We start from the raw sequence: 12,823 nt of genomic DNA, 5'->3' as shown, positions 1-12,823 counted from the left end.
CCAGAACAGATACCTCTCTCCAGTGTGGGGGCCTCAGCGTTCCAGACTGCTCTGATCTCATACCCCTCTCTCTGGATGTGCTCACACGACAGAGGAGAAAGACAGCACTAGAGAGTCCTACACCAACAAATAAATGCTTCAGCCACCAAGTGAGGCTTCTGCAACAACCCACTGCTCAAAACTGTCTCAGGACCCTGTCTAACCACAAGGAGCAGAAAAAATAACCACTCCCTTCTTTTCTTGGCTGTGCCATGTGGCTTACAGGATCCCAGTTCCCTGATCAAAGACTGAACCTGGGCCCTCAGTAGTGAAAGCATGGAGTCCTAACCGCTGGATTGCCAGGAAACTCCCTTCTTACTGTTGACTAGCATCCAACCCCATGTCTCCTTGCCTACTGCTATACCTCACTTAGAAGACGACCTGGGGACTTCCCTGTGGAACAATACTTCAACTTTAGAAAAAACTACTTTCCTTAAAAGGAAAAGGGAAAAAGGTGTTTCTATGTATATACAGGTCTATATATATGCATACACACATATATGTGATTTATATACATATAAAATAGTTCCTAAGATAAATATCACTTATCCCCAGCGAGGGTGCTAGGTAGCCAAAGGACTGGGGTGGGGAAGAGATACTTCTATAGCTTCTGAATTTTGAATCAGGAGACTTACAGCTGACCTCTGAACAACACAGGTTTGAACTACATAAGTCCACTTACACAAAGATATTTCTCAACAGTAAATACTACAGTACCACACAGTCCACAATTGAATCTGCAGATGTAGGAGCTACACATATGAAGGGCTGTAATATTAAAAAAATAAAACTTTATGCAGCCACCTAGAGGGCCATTGTCAGGAAAGGTTAACAGTGGGAGGGAGAGTACCAGCCCTCCCTTGCAGCCACTCAGCACCTTCTGCCCTGAGTCCCTCCCAAACGCGGACCACCCTGACAGGAGGGCAGTTTTGACCAAAGACTACCAGGCTGCAGACCAGTCAGACTTTTCAGCCACAAGCACACAACACTGAGGTTAAGATACATACCAGAAAAACAGCAAGAGGAATGATTCAGAGTTAGAAGGATGAGAATAGATGGCAAAGATCATCAGAAACTGATGTCAATTCAAAGAACCTTGACCTGGGTGGCTCAAAGAGGACCAGAAGGGAAAGAATTTTTTTTCTTTAATTCTATACCCTATTATTATATTGGGGGGAAAAATATTAGAGTCCACACAGTCATAACTGAGTATTCTTTGTTTTCTGTTTTAAAAGACCCGGGAAACAGAAGGGAAAAAGGAAAAACAATTGTTTCCAGAAGTACAGGAAGACAGGCTAAGTACATATCACATATCCTACCTTTTCTCTGGAGAGAGCTGGGTTAGCAATCCAAAGTCTATTTATAGAGCTAATAAAATACATAAGAGAAAATAAAGTGAGAGTCTGATAAAGCAGTTAATATAAATGTTTTGAGTGTGAAATGTGGCCAGTTGTCCAAGAAGTGAATGTGATTTGCTCATACTTACAGAATTTCTTTTCAAAGAGGTGAAAAAATAATCACTGTACTAATTTGCCTATAGATATTTTCCTCATCTCAAACACCGTCATGGTCTCAACTCCAACTTTTGAACCAATCACCAAGCACCGCGTTGGACTCATACTCACCCCCATTTCTTCTTCTCGCACCACATACTGGGCCACTTTGAATGAGCTCAAATATTCATTCATGCCCTGTAGCTCCGTGTCTTCAGTCTCATCCTGGTTCCGGTCTAGCAGTCGTTCAATGGCTTTATCGTCATAGTGGATGACACTGCTGTCTTCTCCCTCTTTGTTGTCTCCTCCTGTACAGAATCAGGGGTCCACACCCCCAGTTAGCATCAGCAGCTGCAGTAGAGAAAGCTAGTTCCACAGACCCGAGGTCTGAGTCCCAAGATCCTCGGGATCAAAGATGATGCCCTTTAAAGCAGCCATACCCTACACCACACAAGTTCCTGACCAGCTCACCTCCATCTGTGGCCTCATCTTTGAACAGCTCCTCGGTGCCAAACTTGAGGATATCATCAAGCTCCTGTTTGGACATGGATCCAGTCTTGGAGCCCAGCCCAGGCCGAACAACTAGATGCGTCAGCATCATCTTTTTCTTGGCCACCTGCGTAATGCGCTCTTCCACAGACGCACGGGTCACAAACCGATAAATCATCACCTTCTTATTTTGCCCAATACGGTGAGCTCTGCTAAAGGCCTGGAGTGGGGTACAAAACGAAGACAAAAACTGAAGGAACCGTGTTTTTTTGCCCTGACTTTCACATAGTAAGCCACACCCAGCATAAGGCTTGAGCTACAGCTCACCTCACACAACTTCCTTTTGCACCCCTGCTCCCAGACACCATCCTCTACCATGTTACCCAAAACAGGACCAGAGCTAACCCAAACTCTCCAGCTTACAGTAAGGTAAAAGGCATTTGAAAAGAATCTATTGTTTTCCCCTGAAACAGCTAATTCCAGATGGTGGAGCCCTCGCAGAGAACATTGTGCATTTCCAGTAAGTTACTGTATGCCAAGGCTGCTGCCTCTGCTCACCTGGATGTCATTATGGGGGTTCCAATCAGAGTCGTAGATAATAACTGTGTCAGCAGTGGCCAGATTGATTCCAAGGCCCCCAGCTCGAGTGGAAAGCAGGAAGCAAAACTGCTGAGCACCCGGTGCTAAGAGAGGAACCACAATTCCAATGAACAAATGTATAAGGAGCATCAGAACTACAAAACCTCATTAGCAGATGCAAAATGCTACATATAGGACGGATAAACAACAGGCCCTACTGTGTATAGCACAAAGAACTGTATTCAGTATCTTGTGATACACTACAATGAAAAAGAATATGAAAAAGAAGATATATTTTTTAAAAAGACATGTATATATGTATAACTGACACTCTGCTGTACAGCAGAAATTAACCCAACACTGTAAACCAACTATACTTGAATTAAAAAAAAAAAAAACCTCTTTAGGCAAACACCGAAGTATCAATAACAGTATTCATCGTAAGCAAAGAGCAACAACAGATACTGAGATAAGTGTGAAAGTTTAAGAAGAAATAGGATGTCACCAGGGTCTCAAGTGTCTCCTAAAGGAATTTATCAACCGCAATGAAGAAAACCTTACAGGGGAGAAATTCAGCAGACACCACCTGAACCAAGTAATCAAGGCCAACACCAGCAGGGGAACATTATCAGTGTCACATTGTCCCTGGGAATGATGCACTGAAAAGGACACAGCACCACTCTTGCAGACTCCTGCCCGAAATGTCTAACGTCGATCGAATCATGAGAAAACATCAACTAGACTGATATTAGAAAAGCTAAACATTCTATAACGAAGCTGACCAGTCACCATCAAAGATATCGATATCATGAATAAAAAAGAATGAAGAAGTGGAAGAGACAACAACTATGAGTGATGTGGGATCCGTGAGTGGATCCTGACACATGGTCAGTGGTGACGTTCAAGTCTATGACCTGGTTAGTAGTATACTAGACACCAATGTTAATTCCCTGGATTTGACTGTTGGACTGTGGTCATCTAAGTTATCAAGAAAAGCCAGGTGAAAGGTATATATGAACTCGCTATGTGATTTTTTTGAGCTTTTGTGTTCAAAACTATCAAGTTATAAAGTTAAAAAAGAAAAAAAAAAGGAGGAGGTGGTAGCCTGCCAGTAGCTTGCAATCTGGGCTTGGTGAATCTGGATAAATCCAGGTCCCTCCCAGGCCTCAGCATGCAATAAGAATGATTAAATGAGTGCCCTTCTTTTCAGCAGAGAGAACAAAGACTCCATAGGGAATAAACTGTCTCCCAGGAATAATGTGATACATTCTTCCAATCAAGAAATTCAGAAGTACTCTTCCATGTCGACAGAAGACCCTACACCACTACCCAGAAAAACAGATGCGAGAGAACAAGGATGGGTCAAGAGCCCTGAGTGAGTAAGGACGCCAGAATCAAAGCCACTCCTCCCCTCTTACCATTGAAGCGGTCAATGGCCTCCTGCCGCATGTTCCCAGTGATTCCCCCATCGATACGTTCATATTTATAACCTTCGTGTTCCAAGAAGTCCTCTAGCAGGTCCAGCATCTTGGTCATCTGAAGAGCAGAGTTGAATTACAGGATTAATTAGATGATAGTCCTCCCATACGTCTCTGAGCTGTCCACTGCTATCCAGAAGTTACCTGGGAGAAGATGAGGACACGGTGCCCACCCTCCTTGAGATTCTTGAGCATCTTCTGAAGCAGCAATAATTTCCCGGATGCTCTGATGAGGGCACTGCCGTCATACATGCCATTAGGCATCTTAGGGGCTTCCTAGAGAGGGGCAAAAAAGAAAAAAATAAGGAAAGAAGCCCCACACAGAGCAGTCCCCACCCAGGGAAGGACAAGAGACAGCAGAGTGTACCATGGCGGCCACGGGGAAGAGATATGGGTGGTTGCAGCACTTCTTAAGATCCATCACCACGTTTAGCAGAGAGACCTGGTTGCCGCCCCCTCGAGCATTGAGTGCTTCAAAATTCCGAGTGAGGATGTACTTGTAGTATTTCCTGTATAGATGACAGGTAAGAGATATCACCCTCAAGAGTCGTCACCTGGCTCACCATGTGGTCCCAGGGTCTGGGGCCTTCCTTCCAACACCTCTCACTTTGGGACTGAGGAAACCTAAGCGCCATTGCCATCCGTTTATACAAGGGAAGGAAGCGCTGAGCACTCTGGACCCAGCACCCCGGCCACAGGTTCCTTTGAGCCTCACTGGCTTGGTCACCACCCATCTCACATCAGAGTACGGGGAGAACTGGCAAACACCACAAAGACGGGCCGGCGTGTCTAACTGTGTCTGCCAAATGGAGCCAGGGCCCCATTCCTCCACACTCACTTCTGCATGGGGCTCAGCTCCACACGCACTATCAGCTCTGTCTTGGACGGCATGTTCTTGAACACATCAGCCTTAAGCCGCCGCAACATGTGAGGGCCCAGCATGTCGTGCAGCTTTTTAATCTGGTCCTCCTTGGCAATGTCCGCAAACTCCTCCAGGAAGCCTTCCAAATTGCTTCAGAAGGAAAAGGAAAGAAGCTGCTGGAGAGGGGAAGGGAAGGGACATGACGCAGGAAACAGAAAACGCAGGAGACAGAAGGAGCAGGAAGGATGAGGAGCCGACTGTGGACAAGCACACACTTACTGGAACCTCTCAGGGGTGAGGAAGTTGAGCAGGTGGAACAACTCTTCTAGATTGTTCTGCAGTGGAGTCCCTGTCAGCAACAGCTTGTGCTGGAGTGAGTAGCCATTTAGAACCCGGAAAAACTGGTGAAGCAGATGAAGAGAAGTAGAGTGCAATGAAAACAGGACTCCAGTACTTCTTTGTAAAGGCCCGTTTTACTGCCCAGCAGTTAAGACCCCGCCCCTGCCTCCACCTCTCTTAAAAAAATTTTTTTTATTATCCTTTACCTTCTTTCCACAGTTACTTTTTCTTTCAGCCACACTTCGCAATCTTAGCTCCCCAACTGGCTAATGAACCCGTGCCCCACCCCCCCACCCCAAGTGCAGAGTCCTAACCACTGGACCACCAGCAATGTCCTCCATCTCTCTTCTAAGGCCTGGCCTCCAAGGCTTATCTATCATGAGTGAATAAGGAAGGCAGAGATCCTTTTTCTGTTTCCTGTGCTCCTAGGTCTCCCCTTCCTGGGTAGGTGGTACCAGAACCCTAAAACTGGAGGCCACAGCTCCCCGGCCCCTCACCTTAGACTGATTGTTCTTGAGCCGATGGGCTTCATCCACAATGAGGCAGGCCCAGTCAATAGAGCCCAAAATGGCCATGTCAATGGTGATCAACTCATAGGATGTCAGCAGCACATGAAACTTCACAGATGCCTCTTTCTGCACAAGAAGGTGACTTGGTCACTCGTGTACAGGCCAAGTCAAGGGACTGGCTGGGGATCGGGGGGTGGGAGTGGGGGAATTCCCTCCTTTCACCTCACCCCAGGGACCAGACTCAAGGACGCCATAGCAACAATTCTACCCTACCCCTGCCTCCCTCAGGTACCTTCATGCGGGAAGCCTTCTTGCCGCCACGAATGGCATTGTCCTCAAAGGAGAACTCATTCTCTCGGATGATAGCACGGCTGTCTTTGTCACCCACATAGGTCACCACGTACATATCTGGAGCCCACATTTCAAACTCCCGCTCCCAGTTGATGATGGTGGAAAGAGGGGCGCTCACTAGGAAGGGGCCTTTGGAATGACCCTGTGAGGAAGAAGGGCAGAGGGAGAGTGAGCACTCAGGACCCCACACACAACCCCAGTGTCTACGGCCCAGTACCCCGCCCCTCCAGCGGGCAGAGGACTGGCTTGTGCACTGCTGCTGCCCCACCTCCCTCCCCAGGATACAAACACGCCCAGCCGCCTCCTTCCCACAGCTCCGGGCCTGCCTCCAGGGAGCTCACACACTGGTCTCTCCACACTGGCTCCATCCACAGTTCTGCTCATCTCAGTGCCCAGCCGGTTCCCAGTACTGACGCTCCGGGCACCCACTACTAACCTCCCCAAGGCTCCATTCCCTCCCATCTGTCTCTGGGTACTTAGGTCTCTCTTACTGTCACTCAACACTGTTCTCCCGGTCAGAGACTAGTTTTTTCTTCCTTTCTCTGTCTCCTTGGAGTGTAAGAGAAGACCCTGAACACAGAACATCCCCCCAGACACAAAGCCAGTAGCCCCAGCTCTCGCACCTCCTTGTAGAGGGAGTACAGGAAGACTGCAGTCTGCACCGTCTTCCCGAGGCCCATCTCGTCAGCCAAGATGGTGTCAGTGCCCTGAGCCCAGGAGAAGCGCAGCCAGTTCAGGCCCTCCATCTGATAGGGGTGCAGGGTTCCACCCGTAGCATCTAGGTACTCTGGCTGGCGCTCATACTTCACTGTTGGCTGAAGGAGGCAAAGAGGAAGTCATGAGCTGCTGAGGAATTCCCTTCCTTCCCTAGCTGCTCCTCCTCACACATGCTCACTAGAGCCTACTCAAGGAAGCCACAGAAAACTGGTGGGGGAAAAGGTGCTTAACGGTTATTATAAGTTTGTGTTTTACTTAGGGTCCTGAAAAACATCATAAGACAGACATGTCACAGTCTCCCTGGCAGCACAATAATACTAACAGTCAGGATCTACCAGGTGAATAGTTCTATGTTCTCCATAAATTTACTTTTAACCTTAACCTTACTCATATATTACACAAAACCCCAAGGAACTGAGCCATGAATTAAGGGTAAAAAGACACAGGTTCCAAAACAAGTTTCATAAAAGCTTGGTTGTGTGACTCCTCCATACTTAACTTTTCCTCAGTCATACACTAATGCCTATGTTTTTGCTTTTCTGATGAGGGAAAAGAAAATAAAGTATTCCCAATACTTTTCCCCTGGTTTCCAGAAATGTGGCAATACCAGGAAGCCATCTGTGTGAAGCATTTTAGCTACACCGACTTGAATGTCTTAGACCACCACTGTCAGAGGAGCACAGAAGACAAGTCGTCCTGCCCGCCCTTTTCTGCCAACTCACATCAACCGTTGGGGTTTCAGGGGGCCTCTCCAACTTCCTCAGCTTCACCTTCTTGAGCTTCTTGCCTGGTCGTCCCTCCTCACCCCTCATCAACTCCCTGAAGAGGACAGAGACGTCACAGCACTGCCAGGGGTCCTTCTCAACAAGCAGCAGCTCTGATCACTGAGGTCGCTCACCTGTGATTCCAGTAGCTCTGCTTGAACAGGTCGTAGTCCTGAATCTCCACATCCTCGCTCTCCCAGGATGCCTGGTCATAGGGGAGGTCCCGCCACTTGATCAAGTAGTGGACGTGGCCCTTCTTGTCCACGCTGCAAGGTCAAGAGGAGAAAGCGCTGAGCCAGAAGGCCCCCTTGCTCAGCTCCCCAGTCAGTCTTGCTCTCCGAAACCGCCAACAATAGATGTTCCAAACCAGGCCTCTGAGGAGGCCAGATGCCACACGGATTCAGAACCAATACATCTGGTCTACCAGTCTTTGCACCAAAAATGATCTCTAATCTACAATCTATGGCTCAAAGGCCAGGATTCAGTCAGTTAATACATAACACACTGAGTGTCTTGTCCGACTGTGAGTTACTGGTGAGGTCCATTTTCTGAATCTCCTGAGGATACGCAACCCACCTCCAGGATGCCCGGCCGGCTCCACCGGTACCTGTGGTTGAGAATTCGGTGGATCATCATCCACTCGGGCTTTATCCCATAGCGATAGAAGCGCTCCTCCATCTCAGCAAATTTAGGGTCCTTGTTCTTCCGCTTCCGACTCTTCTCCTCGTCACCACCGAAGTCCCCAGAGGGTGGTTCATCCATGTCATTCTTCCGCTGATAGTTTCGGAACATCACTTGACAGTGTAGCTCCAACTGCAAGCAGGTCGAGAAAGACATCACCCAGAGTGACAGCCGCCCGTCTCTCCACAGGCTGTACTCTCAATGCCGCCCCATCCAGTCTCTCCCAGGCTCACCTGCAGCTCAGACACCCACGAGCAGTGCCAGTACGACATCCCTTGCCACTTGACGAAGAACTGCCGCTCTGGCCGCCCCTCCAAGGGCTTGGGGGACGGAGTGTTGGGATCAGCATCTGGGGGCCGAGGCACTGGCGTGGGAGATGGTGGCTGACCCCACTTCCAGATTAGGATCTTCTGAACTTTACCCTTAAGAGCTGGACACTAGGAGAAAAAGAGATGAGTCAATACCAAAGCACTACCATAGCGAGAAGATGTATACCTGAGAGCAGCTTGAACCTCATAGTTTGTAGAGTCTCATTTCAATTCAAAATTGAAACTCACTTTCAATTCCAAAACCCTTTGAGAGAACAGAATCCAGTGTTTCTGGACTTAGTCCAGGACTGGTGTGACATCACTCCTATCTGCCTAACAGAGCTAGCAGCTACAGCAAGTAGGCACAGAGAAGTCACAGGCCTGCAGCCCAGATTTCCTCGTTTAATCTATTAGATTGGTGCAAACATAACTGCAGTTTTGGACTGTGAAATTTAACAGTTAAATTTAATCATTTTAACTAGGCTCAAACACAGTTTTATCAACCAAAATAGGGACTAACACAATAAACACATTTTTGCCAATGAGAAATAAGTTTATTCCTGTGGCGTAAAAATCCAGGCTTCGCGATTCAATGGATTCTTGGAAAGCATTTTCCACATCATGATGGTTGTGGAAGCATTCTCCCTGCAAAAAGTTGTTAAGCTGCTTGAAGTAGCAGTAGTCGGGAGAAACAGACATAGAGGTCAGGTGAATATGGCAGATGAAGCAAAATTTTGTAGCCCAATTTGTCCAACTTTTTGATTGAACATTGTGTGAACACCACACGATGTTCAACATTGATTGGACATCAACTTTCTGATTGAAGCGTTGATTGTGTCATGTATGGTTGAGTGCTGTCATGGAGAAGAATCGAACCCTTTCACTGCTGTAGGTCTGGTAACTCAGACAATAAAGAATCTCCCTGCAATGCAGGAGACTGGGCTTCGATCCCTGGGTCGGGAACATCCCCAGGAGAAGGAAATGGCTACCCACTCCAGCATTCTTGCCCGGGAAATCCCACGGACAGACGAGCCTGGTGGGCTATAGTTCATGGGGTTGCAAAGAGTCGGATACTACTGAGCAACTAACACACTTTCATTGACCAATGCTGGCTGCAGGCACTATAGCTTTCAGTGCATCTCATCGATTTGCAGAGCACACTTCCAAAATGTGATGGTTTCACTGGGATACAGAAAGCTGTAGTGGATCAGACCGGCAGCAGACCACCAGTGACCATGACCTTTTTTTGGTGCAAATTTGGCTTGGCAGATGCTTTGGAGCGTTTTCTCAGTCCAACCACTGAGCTGGTTGTTGCCAGTTATTGCATAAAATACACTTTTTGTTGCATATCACAGTCTGATTGAGAAATGGTTTGTCATTGTTGCATAGAATAACAGATGACGACACTTCAAAACCTTTCCAATTTGCTTCAAATGCCGAACCACCATAGAATGGTTGATGTTGAGTTCTTCAGCAAATTCTTACGTAGTTTTAAGAGGATGAGCTTCGATGATTACTCTCAGTTGGTCACTGTCAACGTCCCATGATTGGCCACTACGCTCATCTTCAAAGTTCTCATCTCCTTTGCCAGACTTCTTAAACCACTATTGAACTGTACATTCATTAGCAGTTCCTGGGCCAAATGTGCTGTTGATATTGAGAGTTTTCTCCACTGCTTTATGACCCATTTTGAACTCAAATAAAAAAATTGATTGAATTTGCTTTTTGTCTAACATCATTTCCACAGTTTAAAATACACATAAAATAACTAGTTGTTAGAAAAGACATAAACCAAGAAATATCCATTAAAATGATGTATAACACAACCACATTTAAGAATGTATTCCAATTATCAAATGGCAAAGTTCAACAGTGCTAAACCTCATTTACTTTTGCACCAACCTAGTAACAGCAGTAAGTGGCCATTATATGACTGAGCTACCAAGACCTCGAGGTTGGTGTCAAGACAAGAAAGGATGTCCTGGGTGACATCCCACTTGGGACAACAGGCAAAGCATCAGCTCTGTTGGAAGTCAGTCCTATAGTTTCCCAAGAGAAAGGCATCCCAGGACCACAAAGGAAGGAAAACTCCGGTTCTGGGGCTCAAAGGCCTCCAGCTCTCCAGCAGTCTCTCCTGCACCTCAGCCTGGAGATGCCCACATGGAAGAGGGGTGAACCCTTGGCCCAGTTGGGGCCAGGCACTCACCGTGCAGCGGGGACACAGCCATTCGCCATTGGGAATCTCTGGGAGGGGGGGGTTTAGGCAGTGGATGTGGTAGGAGGAAGGACAGGTGTCACAGCACAGCAGCTCCCCGCCATCCTTGCAGACCCGACAGAACTCCATGTGGTGATCATCCTCTTCCTCGGGGTCTCCCCCAACCTCCTCCAGGATCTCCTCGCCCTCCGAATTGTCCTCCTTTGCCTCCCACTGGATGCCTTCCTTCTCCTGAAGTTGAGGACCACAGAGTCAGGTTACAACCACCCCCCACCCACCCAGTTGGACCACGCCCAGCATTCCTCCAAGAGCATCCCAAAGCCCACAGCCAGCAGCACCAGCGTGTCTCCCCCCGCCCAAGCCCTTGCCCTCAAAGCCAGGCACTCACACAGTGTGGGCAGCTCCACTTGCCCTCGGGTGCCTTCTCCATGTCCGGGTCCAAGCAGACCATGTGGTATGCGCGGGGACACGTGTCACACAGGATGATCTCTCCGCCTTGCTGGCACACCTCACAATAGTCCTGGTGGTCTGTCTCATAACCATCCATAGCAGTCACCTCCTCCTCGCCTGGGCAAGGAAGAGGGAAAGCCCAGTTATTAGAAAACGACCACCTCCCCCCACCCCTGAAGCCCAGGCCCCATCTCCTTAAGGAGATGCCTCCCCAGTCATTCCCCTCAGCCCGTCACATATTGATACAGAAAAGCAGCACACCTTTCTTTTTCTTTTTCGTGGTCCGCAGTTTCTTGCGACTGCGGCTACTGCGGCTAGTAGAACCATCAGAAACAGAATAGCTATTGATACTGGCGTCGTCGAAGTCAGACTCCACATCTAAGTCATCGTCCTCACTCTAATTGGGCGAGAAGAAATACGACTCAAGATTCAGGCCAAAGGGAAGAAGAGAGTGGTGGAGAAGGGAGGCAAGGGAACGGAGACAAGGGAATTGTTCTTCACTTGGGGCACTGCAATCATGGCAAGGACTTACACAGTGAGCCTAGAGCCCTGTTCTATGACCAACTCCCCACATACTTCAGCAACCACCGTGAAAGGTGAATCCTGAACTAAGACACCATCCTCTCCACCGGCTAAGGCACCATCACCAGGGGACAGGGACAGGCTGGGCTCTCACCGAGGATCTTTTCCTCTTGGAACCAAAACCTCCCAGCTTGATTTTCAGGGGAGCTACTTTCTTGGGTTTAGGCTTCTTGGCGTCGGGGACACGAGGGCTACCCTTAGGCTTCCTCCGAGCATTGGGACCTAAATCAGGAGAAAGCAAGTGAGATCATGCAGTCCAAACATCCAAAACAGAGCAGAACGTGGGGAAAAGAAAATATTCACCACCCAAAGTATTTCCACTGGGTTGGCCAAAAAGTGCCTTTTTAAGTAAATTTAAGACACATTTTTCACGTTGGAGAACTTTATTACACAATGTATCCATCATTTTGTTCCACTACCTTCTGCCATTTTTCTGGCAACTTCATAATCCTGTGTTCCCAAAATTTTTCTTTTTGAGCAAAGAACTATTCCAGGTGCCTTTTACAGTCTTGCAGGAAACTGAACTTTTTTACATTAACAGAATTTTATAAAGATAAAAATAAATGGAAATCTGAAGGTGCAATGTCTGATGAACAGGGTGGATGAATCGAACTTCCCAGCCAGGCTGTAACAGTTTTTGCCTTGTCATCAAAGAAACATGCAATCTTGCCTTACCCTGATGGAGCTAATAAAGGACTCCTTTCCAATCCCACCACAAACACAACATCACCTTTGTTAGGATGGAGACCAGTCTTTGATGTAGTTGGTGGTGGTTCATTTCACTTGCCTCACGATCTCTTCTGTTCCACATTACTGTGTTGACTGTTCTCAATTAATGTCTTGATTTGATCACTATCAACTTCAATTGGTCTACCCAACCATGGAGCATCGTCCAGTGAGAAACCTCCAGCCCGAACCTTTGCATATGACTTGACACATTCGATCAGTCACAGCACCTTCTCCACAT

General features: G+C 47.6%; 1 protein-coding gene across 7 annotated transcripts in view; it reads right to left on the bottom strand.

Moving 5' to 3' along the window:
* CHD4 (chromodomain helicase DNA binding protein 4) overlaps positions 1-12,823 on the bottom strand; it is a 29,531-nt gene that overhangs the window by 10,487 nt on the left and 6,221 nt on the right. For 6 of the 7 annotated variants that reach the window (XM_018048576.1, XM_018048578.1, XM_018048579.1 and 3 more), the window contains exons 7-25: positions 11,951-12,078; positions 11,536-11,671; positions 11,213-11,391; positions 10,816-11,055; positions 8,535-8,738; positions 8,228-8,433; positions 7,755-7,886; positions 7,579-7,675; positions 6,763-6,954; positions 6,081-6,281; positions 5,777-5,914; positions 5,220-5,341; positions 4,917-5,090; positions 4,446-4,587; positions 4,223-4,354; positions 4,019-4,136; positions 2,580-2,704; positions 2,004-2,241; positions 1,665-1,840 (exon numbers count right to left, since the gene is read on the bottom strand). In XM_018048576.1, the coding sequence (XP_017904065.1) occupies positions 1,665-1,840; positions 2,004-2,241; positions 2,580-2,704; positions 4,019-4,136; positions 4,223-4,354; positions 4,446-4,587; positions 4,917-5,090; positions 5,220-5,341; positions 5,777-5,914; positions 6,081-6,281; positions 6,763-6,954; positions 7,579-7,675; positions 7,755-7,886; positions 8,228-8,433; positions 8,535-8,738; positions 10,816-11,055; positions 11,213-11,391; positions 11,536-11,671; positions 11,951-12,078 (3,080 nt within the window). The remainder of the gene's footprint in view (positions 1-1,664; positions 1,841-2,003; positions 2,242-2,579; positions 2,705-4,018; positions 4,137-4,222; positions 4,355-4,445; positions 4,588-4,916; positions 5,091-5,219; positions 5,342-5,776; positions 5,915-6,080; positions 6,282-6,762; positions 6,955-7,578; positions 7,676-7,754; positions 7,887-8,227; positions 8,434-8,534; positions 8,739-10,815; positions 11,056-11,212; positions 11,392-11,535; positions 11,672-11,950; positions 12,079-12,823) is intronic. The other variant, XM_018048581.1, reaches the window with a different exon arrangement.

Source organism: Capra hircus, chromosome 5, assembly GCF_001704415.2.
Source record: "Capra hircus breed San Clemente chromosome 5, ASM170441v1, whole genome shotgun sequence".
NCBI lineage: Eukaryota > Metazoa > Chordata > Mammalia > Artiodactyla > Bovidae > Capra > Capra hircus.
Note: the sequence above shows the minus strand (reverse complement) of the source record. Positions and strands in the feature narration are given on the sequence as shown.